Raw genomic sequence first — 12,681 nt, 5'->3', positions numbered from 1 at the left:
AAGAGTGTGTCTGAAAGCAGGGACCCTTGACGTGGGACGTGGCACTCTAATTGGAGCCTTGGTAATCCTCTCTCTCCCCCCTCCCTCTCCAGTCTCGGCTGTGGAACCAACAGTGTCAACAGGCTCTCTACTTTAACAACGGCACAGGGGAGCTGATCGTCACTGTTCAGCCAGCCGTGGGCAGATGCCTACTCCACACACACACAGAGAGCGAGAGAGAAAGAGGGAGAGAGCATGTGAGAGGTAGAGAAAGAGAGAGAGAGAGAAAGAGGTAAAGAGGGGTTAGCAGACCAGCTCTGCGTGCTCATCAGCGCGGCAGGGGAGTGGAGGAGTGATTGCAGGGAAGTAAGGTGGTACACGTCATCTACTGACGTGGACGAGGATGAGGATTAGGAGAATAGTATTTCCAACAGCACAAATGTTTGTTGTATCCCTGGACAAAAACACCTGATTCAACTTGTCAAGGGCTTGATGATTAGTTGACAAGTATAATCAGGTGTGCTTGTCCAGGGCCACAACAAAAAATTATACTGTTGCAGGTACTGAAAGACCGGAGCTGGGAACCACTGGTCTATTGTATCATGGCTGGAGTCTGGAGGCTTGGAGAGAAGCACTAATTATATCAGCCTTGCTAGGGAGAGTCGTCAGTGACTCAAAAAGGTCAGCTGGATTTATCAGGATAAAAAAAGAAGATGAAACACAGATATCGAACGGACAGAAACATGTTGTTTCCATGTCAACATGCAGTACAGTAAGGGATGATGTACAGGCCAAGGCTTGGGGCGAAATACAACAATCCTGTCATTATTCATGTACACACATATGACAAGTACAGTACATCATTGGTACCACAGGTGAAATCCACTTGATTTTAGCAACAAACAAGGTCCCAGTTTGTATGACAGCAAATAAACAACAGTGTATGTAAACGTGGATAAATTGTAGTTACTTGCAAGACTGACACAATGTCATCTCGTCGTACTTGGTAGTTCCTCACACTCCAGCGGTTCAGCAGCATCATGTCAGAACCTGTCACATTCCCCTCAGGACACATAGAGGGCTGAGGAGACACACATGCACCCACACAAATAAGGTGAGTCATAGACAAAAATTCGAGGATCGGGAGAAGTACAGCAGCATTGTCATTAGTGTCCTCCTGAACAGAAATACAGCAGCTAAGTCAAGGAAGGGACAAACATGGGACTGACTGACTGACTGAACACATAACACCTGAATACCTCAGGGACCTATTGTTCTCAAAGGGACTTATTGTTCTCAAAGGGACTTATTGTTCTCAAAGGGACTTATTGTTCTCAAATGAACCTATTGTTCTCAACGGGACATATTGTTCTCAAAGTGACATATCGTTCTCAACGTGACATACCGTTCTCAAAGGGACATACCGTTCTCAAAGGGACATATCGTTCTCAACGTGACATACAGTTCTCAACGTGACATACCGTTCTCAAAGTGACATACCGTTCTCAAAGTGACATATCGTTCTCAACGTGACATACCGTTCTCAAAGTGACATACTGTTCTCAAAGTGACATACTGGTGTCGTGTCTTTACTATCATTAACTGAAGACTTATAGTTTTTATCAAAGATTCTCTGTAATTAGTATTCCGCGATCAAACTGATTAATCATGTAACCGTAATTACTAGGAAGTCAGGGCACCAAGGAAAAATATTCAGATTACAAATTACAATTGTCTTAAATCATTTATTTATTACTAACTAAGTAATTCACAGAAATGCATAAACAAACAAACAAACAAGGTAAATGTGGTTACATGAAATGAGAATGTGCCCTAGTGGGATAAACTGGCATGGCGGCTTGTTAGACAAAAGGGGAAGTGGGGGTCGACTAACAAGTCCCTACAGAGTGATAGTTATAACAATTGAAATGCTAATCCTTTACACATGAATGCTCACTCATTCGGGAACAATTGCAATCAATATATATATTTACGCTCAATGTGTCGTCTTGATCGCTGGTGAAAAGTTTGTTTCTTTTGTAGAATTGTCTCTCTCTCTCTCTCTCTCTCTCTCCGGTTGTGTTTAGAGGGGATAGTTCAGAGTGACATTCATTAGTTTCGTTATAGAATGGATGTTTCGACGGTTGTTGTTCTTGCGTTCAATGATACCGAATTCCTTGCTACAGACTAGTAATTAATATCAAAGACTTGTTCTTATTCTGTCGGTATTAATAGTCTAAGAGTTTAACCGTATGGTTAAAAGATTCAGCAATGGATTACAACCTTTGTTCTCTCACAATGGAGAAAAACATGGTCTGCAACCTTTAGCCATCTCGTAATTGAGGTAAGCTCGGTCTGCTGATCGAAAACCCGAGTGGGGTTTTATTCGGAAGGGCCGAAAAAGGGCTGCCCCAGGAGGCCTAACCCTAACCCTTAGTTCAAATCAAAAGGGAATTGTAGTCTTCTTCATTAAACAGTCCAAAATCATATTACACAATTATACAAACAGTATCATACTCACTCATTCATCTTATACAACAATTAGATGTAAACCTCCTATCTGAGGCTATTATATAAACAGTGTTATGATAATGTGGCCACACCGTCTCCCATGAGCTTCCTCAAGTTGTGACAAACGGACCAGTTCGTAGCTGGATTCTTCACCGATCTTTTATACTTTCTCCGGAACATGAAATTTGTTCTTACCTCAAGTTCTGTGAGTTGGAAGGAATTCCTTTGTCCTCTATGAAAATGTACTCTGCCTCTTATACTGTGTGTCCATGAGGAGATCCTCAGGAATTTACGACGTCTCTCTGACCACAGCAGCCTAGTTGAAGGAGGAAAGGGGGAGGCGGGGAGAGGGGGATGAGGCTTGCTATACCCAAAGAGGCCAACGTTATGACACCGTTCTCAAAGGGACCTATTGTTCTCAAAGGGACCTATTGTTCTCAAAGTGTCCTATGGTTCTCAAAGGGACCTATTGTTCTCAAAGGCACCTATTGTTCTCAAAGTGTCCTATGGTTCTCAAAGGGACCTATTGTTCTCAAAGTGTCCTATGGTTCTCAAAGTGTCCTATGGTTCTCAAAGGGACCTATTGTTCTCAAAGGGACCTATTGTTCTCAAAGTGTCCTATGGTTCTCAAAGGGACCTATTGTTCTCAAAGGGACCTATTGTTCTCAAAGGGACCTACTGTTCTCAAAGTGTCCTATGGTTCTCAAAGGGACCTATTGTTCTCAAAGGGACCTACTGTTCTCAAAGTGTCCTATGGTTCTCAAAGGGACCTATTGTTCTCAAAGGGACCTACTGTTCTCAAAGTGTCCTATGGTTCTCATAGGGGCCTATTGTTCTCAGTGTCCTATGGTTCTCATAGGGTCCTATTGTTCTCAAAGTGACATATTGTTTTCAAATTGACATATTGTTTTCAAATTGTCATATTGTTTTCAAAGTGACGTATTGTTTTCAAAGTGACATATTCCTCTCAGAAAAGAGAAGTGGCATCCTCCTTCCATTCCATACTGTGATGGCTTCAGCCTATGTCCTTCTGTGTCTACTGATTTAAACTGACAGATACGGTTGGCAAAAACACAGTAGCTGTCACACCCTGATCTGTTTCACCTGTCGTTGTGCTTGTCTCCACCCCCCTTCAGGTGTCGCCCATCTTCCCCATTATCCCCAGTGTACTTATACCCGTGTTGTCTGTTGCCAGTTCGTTTTGTTTTTCGTCAAGCCTACCATCTTTTTTCCTGTGCTCCTGTCTGTCTCTAGTTCCTGTTTTCTATCTTTCCCGGTTTTAACCATTCTGTCTGCCCTGACCCTGAGCCTGCCTGTCGTTCTGTACCTTGCCATACCACCCTGGATTACTGACCTCTGCCTGCCCTGAGCCTGCCTTCCGTTCTGTACCTTTCAGACTCTGCTCTGGATTACTGACCTCTGCCTGCCCTGAGCCTGCCTTCCGTTCTGTACCTTTTCAGACTCTGCTCTAGACTACTGACCTCTGCCTGCCCTGAGCCTGTCTTCCGTTCTGTACCTTTTCAGACTCTGCTCTGGATTACTGACCTCTGCCTGCCCTGAGCCTGCCTTCCGTTCTGTACCTTTCAGACTCTGCTCTAGACTACTGACCTCTGCCTGCCCTGAGCCTGTCTTCCGTTCTGTACCTTTCAGACTCTGCTCTAGACTACTGACCTCTGCCTGCCCGTGACCTGTCATTTGCCTGCCCCCCTGATTTTGTAATAAACGTTTGTTACTTCGAAACTGTCTGCATCTGAGTCTTCTCCTGGGCCTTGACAATAGCCGTCTATAAAGCATCTTACCTTTCAAATTTAGTGGTGTGGAAAGGTTACTCAACCATATTAAATGTCAGATTAATGTGTGCGTATATTATCTGTCATGGAATCTACATACCTTGTAGCATTCTGCATTTCAAGAAGCATTATAAGAAGCATTCAGCATTCTGAGAATAGGTCAATCAACTCTATGTTCAGATTTTGAGATCACGGTTCATATCCACCAAATGTCTCAGAGTAGGAGTGCTGATCTAGGATCTGTCCATATACATTATGATCTTAAAGGCTAAACTGATCCCAGATCAGCACTCCTACTCTGAGATGCTTTGTGGATACATGCCCAGGGTTCAGAATTGTCCTGAGACATGGCTGTAGGCTAACTAGCTTCATAAGATTCTAAAACCACACAACTCAGGGGCATGGCAAAGGTCAATAATAATCTATTCAACAACTCATGCTTATAGAATTATGCACAAAACTACTACAGTGAGTTACAGAATACATCAGTTAGGACACGTTCAGACGGAACATCCCAGATTATTTTCCTACTAAACACAACACACCAAAATTCTCTTCTCTAACCAGTGAATCCACAAACAAGACTAAATCAACCATTTCACTCTCAGTGGGAAATGGAACTCCACAGGATTCTACAACAACCATAACGGCAACTATTGTATAATAGTATAGGCCTATAGACCATTAAATCCCCCCCAGAAATAATTTATTCTTACAACTTAGTTTGTCGCAAACTGTTTGTCACTTTATCGAAGAGCTAGTGTGTGACGAAGCCCCGCTCCAAGAGGCGGGTGACATGACACAGGCAGAATGATTCATTAAACAGGGTGTGCACAGGCCATTTCATGCTTGCTGGGGTAATTGACAGAATATCTCTTATCTGTCTGCTGAAAATAAATATTCCTACGAGTGCTGCCAGTCGCGGAATGTATCTGTTACAGTTGGATAGGTTATCGTTTTCACTTTTAGTCATATTTTACCATATTTCATGCTGTATTGTCTAGCTTGCTAGCTGGAAAGCACCCTAAAATTGATAAAAACTGAAAAACAATAACACTGGAAAGTTTAATAAAATAAGACTGTCTGGTCAACAATTAAAATATTGTGCTGCAGGCAACCCAAGGCAAGACAAGGGGTTTTGTGAGGACTGTAGCAGCCTTGTAGGAGGAGAAGCAAAGTAAAGCAACTGTCTGTCTACGCAAATTTAACTCCAACAGTGGAAACAGAATTCAGCATGTGAATGTATTGATTCACTAAGTAGTAGTATAGGATGAGAGGAGAGAGATCAATAACCATCTTCACTATCAGTTGTTACATTTCACAATGTCTTTCTTAGAAAAACATATGAATACAAATTAACTATCTGTAATTGGACATCATGAGGGATGATACAAAGGAAACAAGAACTATGGACTGACATTTAATTTGACTTGACTGAAACGTCTTTATTTAAGAATTTCAATTATTGTTCCATAGAAATTCAGATTTCTTTCATCAGTGATGGAGCTCCTACAAGGCCCTTCAGTTCCCATGTTACAAGGCTATTGCGCTGTATAGATTCTCGAGTCAACCTTTCCCAAGAGGCTGAAGTTGCCGTCCAACACTGAACACGGAGGACAAGACCCTGCCAATGCGATGAAACCAATGTGTCTTAGTTGCCTGACTGCCTTACCTTGATACTTGTATAGCTACAGTGGGGCAAAAAAGTATTTAGTCAGCCACCAATTGTGCAAGTTCTCCCACTTAAAAAGATGAGAGAGCCCTGTAATTTTCCAGAATCCAGAAAATCACATTGTAGGATTTTTTATGAATTTATTTGCAAATTATGGTGGAAAATAAGTATTTGGTCACCTACAAACAAGCAAGATTTCTGGCTCTCACAGACCTGTAACTTCTTCTTTAAGAGGCTCCTCTGTCCTCCACTCGTTACCTGTATTAATGGCACCTGTTTGAACTTGTTATCAGTATAAAAGACACCTGTCCACAACCTCAAACAGTCACACTCCAAACTCCACTATGGCCAAGACCAAAGAGCTGTCAAAGGACACCAGAAACAAAATTGTAGACCTGCACCAGGCTGGGAAGAGTGAATCTGCAATAGGTAAGCAGCTTGGTTTGAAGAAATCAACTGCGGGAGCAATTATTAAGAAATGGAAGACATACAAGACCACTGATAATCTCCCTCGATCTGGGGCTCCACGCAAGATCTCACCCCCTGGGGTCAAAATGATCACAAAAACAGTGGGCAAAAATCCCAGAACCACACGGGGGGACCTAGTGAATGACCTGCAGAGAGCTGGGACCAAAGTAACAAAGCCTACCATCAGTAACACACTACGTCACCAGGGACTCAAATCCTGCAGTGCCAGACGTGTCCCCCTGCTTAAGTCAGTACATGTCCAGGCCCGTCTGAAGTTTGCTAGAGAGCATTTGGATGATCCAGAAGAAGATTGGGAGAATGTCATATGGTCAGATGAAACCAAAATATAACTTTTTGGTAAAAACTCAACTCGTCATGTTTGGAGGACAAAGAATGCTGAGTTGCATCCAAAGAACACCATACCTACTATGAAGCATGGGGGTGGAAACATCATGCTTTGGGGCTGTTTTTCTGCAAAGGGACCAGGACGACTGATCCGTGTAAAGGAAAGAATGAATGGGGCCATGTATCGTGAGATTTTGAGTGAAAACCTCCTTCCATCAGCAAGGGCATTGAAGATCAAACGTGGCTGAGTCTTTCAGCATGACAATGATCCCAAACACACCGCCCGGGCAACGAAGGAGTGTCTTCGTAAGAAGCATTTCAAGGTCCTGGAGTGGCCTAGCCAGTCTCCAGATCTCAACCCCATAGAAAACCTTTGGAGGGAGTTGAAAGTCCGTGTTGCCCAGCAACAGCCCCAAAACATCACTGCTTAGGAGGAGATCTGCATGGAGGAATGGGCCAAAATACCAGCAACAGTGTGTGAAAACCTTGTGAAGACTTACAGAAAACGTTTGACCTCTGTCATTGCCAACAAAGGGTATATAACAAAGTATTGAGATAAACTTTTGTTATTGACCAAATACTTATTTTCCACCATAATTTGAAAATAAATTCATTAAAAATCCTACAATGTGATTTTCTGGATTTTTTTTTTCTCATTTTGTCTGTCATAGTTGAAGTGTACCTAATTACAGGCCTCTCTCATCTTTTTAAGTGGGAGAACTTGCACAATTGGTGGCTGACTAAATACTTTTTTGCCCCACTGTACATGTGTATACCTCTAGAATTCTGTTTGACAGCGGAATGAAACATGGGTTTGAGTATTTCAAATCAAATCCAATTTTATTTGTCACATACACATGGTTAGCAGATGTTAATGCGAGTGTAGCCAAATGCTTGTGGTTCTAGTTCCGACAATGCAGTAATAACCAACGAGTAACTAACCTAACATTTTCACAACAACGACCTTATACACACAAGTGTAAAGGAATGAAGAATATGTATGACTTGCATTAAAAATAGAGGTTCAAAACAAGTGAGGTGAGGCCAATATTTTCCATTATAAAGAGAACCTCTCCCTCTCTCTCTTTACGGTATGATTGATGCCAAGATTCCATTACCTATGCTACAAAGGGAATTGGGCTTTGAAAAAGTACAATAAGATCAGAAGGAATTGATGGGGGGGTAGAGAAAGACCTGGGCCCTAACAGTAAATCTCAGTAAGACCAAAATAATGGTGTTCCAAAAAAGGTCCAGTCACCAGGACCACAAATACAAATTCCATCTAGACACTGTTGCCCTAGAGCACACAAAAAACCATACATACCTTGGCCTAAACATCAGCGCCACAGGTAACTTCCACAAAGCTGTGAACGATCTGAGAGACAAGGCAAGAAGGGCATTCTATGCCATCAAAAGAAACATAAATTTCAACATACCTATTAGGATTTGGCTAAAAATACTTGAATCAGTCATAGAGCCCATTGCCCTTTATGGTTGTGAGGTCTGGGGTCCGCTCACCAACCAAGACTTCACAAAATGGGACAAACACCAAATTGAGACTCTGCACGCAGAATTCTGCAAAAATATCCTCTGTGTACAACGTAGAACACCAAATAATGCATGCAGAGCAGAATTAGGCCGATACCCACTAATTATCAAAATCCAGAAAAGAGCCGTTAAATTCTACAACCACCTAAAAGGAAGCGATTCACAAACTTTCCATAACAAAGACATCACCTACAGAGAGATGAACCTGGAGAAGAGTCCCCTAAGCAAGCTGGTCCTGGGGCTCTGTTCACAAACACAAACACACCCTACAGAGCCCCAGGACAACAGCACAATTAGACCCAACCAAATCATGAGAAAACAAAAAGATAATTACTTGACACATTGGAAAGAATTAACAAAATAACAGAGCAAACTAGAATGCTATTTGGCCCTAAACAGAGAGTACACCGCGGCAGAATACCTGACCACTGTGACTGACCCAAAATTAAGGAAAGCTTTGACTATGTACAGACTCAGTGAGCATAGCCTTGCTATAGAGAAAGGCCGTCGTAGGCAGACATGGCTCTCAAGAGAAGACAGGCTATGTGCTCACTGCCCACAAAATGAGGTGGAAACTGAGCTGCACTTCCTAACCTCCTGCCCAATGTATGACCATATTAGAGAGACATATTTCCCTCAGATTACACAGATCCACAAAGAATTCGAAAACAAATCCAATTTTGAAAAACTCCCATATCTACTGGGTGAAATTCCACAGTGTGCCATCACAGCAGCAAGATGTGACCTGTTGCCACGAGAAAAGGGCAACCAGTGAAGAACACACACCATTGTAAATACAACCCATATTTATGCTTATTTATTTTATATTGTGTCCTTTAACCATTTGTACATTGTTAAAACACTGTATATATATATATATATATATATAATATGACATTTGTAATGTCTTTACTGTTTTGAAACCTCTGTATGTGTAATGTTTACTGTTAATTTTTGTTGTTTTTAACTTTATACATTCACTTTGTATGTTGTCTACCTCACTTGCTTTGGCAATGTTAACACATGTTTCCCATGCCAATAAAGCCCTTGAATTGAATTGAATTGAAAGAGAGAGAGACAGAGAGAGAGTCTCACCTGCATTGACACTCCCTCCACTCGTGCTACATGGGCGAAGCGGTCCAGAACAGTGATGGTGACTGGCACTGCCACGAAGAACCCGCTCACAAATGCCAGGATATACCTGCACACAGCCCCACCTTCTGAGCCATCACCTGGGACAGAAGAACACAGTTCAGCCAATCACCATCAAAGAAACCATCAGAATGGGAACACTGCTATAAGAACTCTGCATTCAACAACCAATGGAGCATCAGATAGTAGGGAGTTTGTATTCAGAAGATCAGAATCAGAAAGCATGTATATCCTACCAACGGGACATTAAAAACTGTAATGTTTCACCGAGTAGTGGCTGAACGACGAAATTAAGAACATACAGCTGGCGGGTTATACACTCCATCGGCAAGACAGACAGCAGCCTCTGGTAAGACACGGGGTGGGGGCCTATGCATTTATGTAAACAACAGCTGGTGCACGATATCTAAGGAAGTCTCAAAGTTTTTCTCGCCTGAGATAAAGTATCTCATGATAAGCTGTAGACCACACTATATACAGTGCCATGCGAAAGTATTCGGCCCCCTTGAACTTTGCGACCTTTTGCCACATTTCAGGCTTCAAACATACAGATATAAAACTGTATTTTTTTGTGAAGAATCAACAACAAGTGGGACACAATCATGAAGTGGAACGACATTTATTGGATATTTCAAACTTTTTTAACAAATCAAAAACTGAAAAATTGGGCGTGCAAAATTATTCAGCCCCCTTAAGTTAATACTTTGTAGCGCCACCTTTTGCTGCGATTACAGCTGTAAGTCGCTTGGGGTATGTCTCTATCTATCTATCTATCAAAACAGCTCGAGCTCAGTGAGGTTGGATGGAGAGCATTTGTGAACAGCAGTTTTCAGTTCTTTCCACAGATTCTCGATTGGATTCAGGTCTGGACTTTGACTTGGCCATTCTAACACCTGGATATGTTTATTTTTGAACCATTCCATTGTAGATTTTGCTTTATGTTTTGGATCATTGTCTTGTTGGAAGACAAATCTCCGTCCCAGTCTCAGGTCTTTTGCAGACTCCATCAGGTTTTCTTCCAGAATGGTCCTGTATTTGGCTCCATCCATCTTCCCATCAATTTTAACCATCTTCCCTGTCCCTGCTGAAGAAAAGCAGGCCCAAACCATGATGCTGCCACCACCATGTTTGACAGTGGGGATGGTGTGTTGCTTTTACGCCAAACATAACGTTTTGCATTGTTGCCAAAAAGTTCCATTTTGGTTTCATCTGACCAGAGCACCTTCTTCCACATGTTTGGTGTGTCTCCCAGGTGGCTTGTGGCAAACTTTAAACAACACTTTTTATGGATATCTTTAAGAAATGGCTTTCTTCTTGCCACTCTTCCATAAAGGCCAGATTTGTGCAATATACGACTGATTGTTGTCCTATGGACAGAGTCTCCCACCTCAGCTGTAGATCTCTGCAGTTCATCCAGAGTGATCATGGGCCTCTTGGCTGCATCTCTGATCAGTCTTCTCCTTGTATGAGCTGAAAGTTTAGAGGGACGGCCAGGTCTTGGTAGATTTGCAGTGGTCTGATACTCCTTCCATTTCAATATTATCGCTTGCACAGTGCTCCTTGGGATGTTTAAAGCTTGGGAAATCTTTTTGTATCCAAATCCGGCTTTAAACTTCTTCACAACAGTATCTCGGACCTGCCTGGTGTGTTCCTTGTTCTTCATGATGCTCTCTGCGCTTTTAACGGACCTCTGAGACTATCACAGTGCAGGTGCATTTATACGGAGACTTGATTACACACAGGTGGATTGTATTTATCATCATTAGTCATTTAGGTCAACATTGGATCATTCAGAGATCCTCACTGAACTTCTGGAGAGAGTTTGCTGCACTGAAAGTAAAGGGGCTGAATAATTTTGCACGCCCAATTTTTCAGTTTTTGATTTGTTAAAAAAGTTTGAAATATCCAATAAATGTCGTTCCACTTCATGATTGTGTCCCACTTGTTGATTCTTCACAAAAAAATACAGTTTTATATCTTTATGTTTGAAGCCTGAAATGTGGCAAAAGGTCGCAAAGTTCAAGGGGGCCGAATACTTTCGCAAGGCACTCTACTTAAAGAGTTTTCATCTGTATTTTTCGTAGCTGTTTACATACCACCACAGAGCGAAGTTGGCACTGAAACCGCATGAGCTGTATTCCACCAGAAGCAAACAGGAAAACGCTCACCCAGAGGCGGCGATCCTGGTGGCCGATGACTTTAATGCAGGGAAACTTAAATCAGTTTTACAGAATTTCTATCAGCATGTTAAATGTGCAACCAGAGGGAAAACAATTCTAGACCACCTTTACTCAACACACAGAGACGCGTACAAAGCTCTCCCTTGACCTCCATTTGGCAAATCTGACCATAACTCCATCCTCCTGATTCCTGCTTTATTTAAGCAGGAAGCAAACGTGACTCGGTCTATAAAAAAGAGGTCAGATGAAGCAGATGCTAAACTACAGGACTATTTTGCTAGCACAGACTGGAATATGTTCCGGGATTCTTCCGATGGCATTGAGGAGTACACCACATCAGTCATTGGCTTTATCAATAAGTGCATTGAGGACGTCATCCTCACAGTGACTGTACGTACATACCCCAACCAGAAGCCATGGATGACAGGCAACATTCGCACAGAATTATTTTGCCACTATGGCCTATTTATTGCCTTACACCCCTAATCGTACTACATTTGCACACACTCTATATAGACTTTTCTATTGTGTTATTGACTGTACGTTTGTTTATCCCATGTGTGACTCTGTGTTGTTTGTGTCACACTGCTTTGTTCTATCTTGGCCAGGTCGCAGTTGTAAATAAGAACTTGTTCTCAACTGGCCTACCTGGTTAAATAAAAGTGAAATAAACAGAGTTAAAGGGTAGAGCTCCCACTTTCAAGGAGCTTATAAGAAATCCCGCTATGCACCCCGACAAACTATTACAGACTACTAAGGGAAGCACAACCGAGAGCTGCCCAGTGACACAAGCCTACCAGACGAGCTAAGTAACTTCTATGCTTGCTTTGATGCAAGTAACACTGAAACATGCATGAGAGCATCAGCTGGTCCGGATGACTGTGTGATCACGCTCTCTGCAGCCGATGTGAGTAAAAGCTTTAAACAGATAAACATTCACAAGCCCGCTGGGTCAAACGTGTACTCCGAGCATGCGCTGACAAACTGGCAAGTGTCTTCAATGACATTTTCAACCTTTCCCTGTCTGAATCTGTAA

At 42.3% G+C, this 12,681-nt stretch overlaps 1 protein-coding gene across 1 annotated transcript in view; it reads right to left on the bottom strand.

The window, feature by feature from the left end:
- LOC110502274 (mitochondrial inner membrane protease subunit 2-like) overlaps positions 1-9,790 on the bottom strand; it is a 164,637-nt gene extending 154,847 nt beyond the window's left edge. The window contains exons 1-3 of the mRNA XM_036934382.1: positions 9,784-9,790; positions 9,409-9,545; positions 954-1,060 (exon numbers count right to left, since the gene is read on the bottom strand). Coding sequence (XP_036790277.1) covers positions 954-1,060; positions 9,409-9,545; positions 9,784-9,790 — 251 coding nt within the window. The remainder of the gene's footprint in view (positions 1-953; positions 1,061-9,408; positions 9,546-9,783) is intronic.
- Between the last annotated feature and the right edge of the window lie 2,891 nt (positions 9,791-12,681).

Source organism: Oncorhynchus mykiss, chromosome 2, assembly GCF_013265735.2.
Source record: "Oncorhynchus mykiss isolate Arlee chromosome 2, USDA_OmykA_1.1, whole genome shotgun sequence".
NCBI classification, from domain to species: Eukaryota; Metazoa; Chordata; class Actinopteri; order Salmoniformes; family Salmonidae; genus Oncorhynchus; species Oncorhynchus mykiss.
Note: the sequence above shows the minus strand (reverse complement) of the source record. Positions and strands in the feature narration are given on the sequence as shown.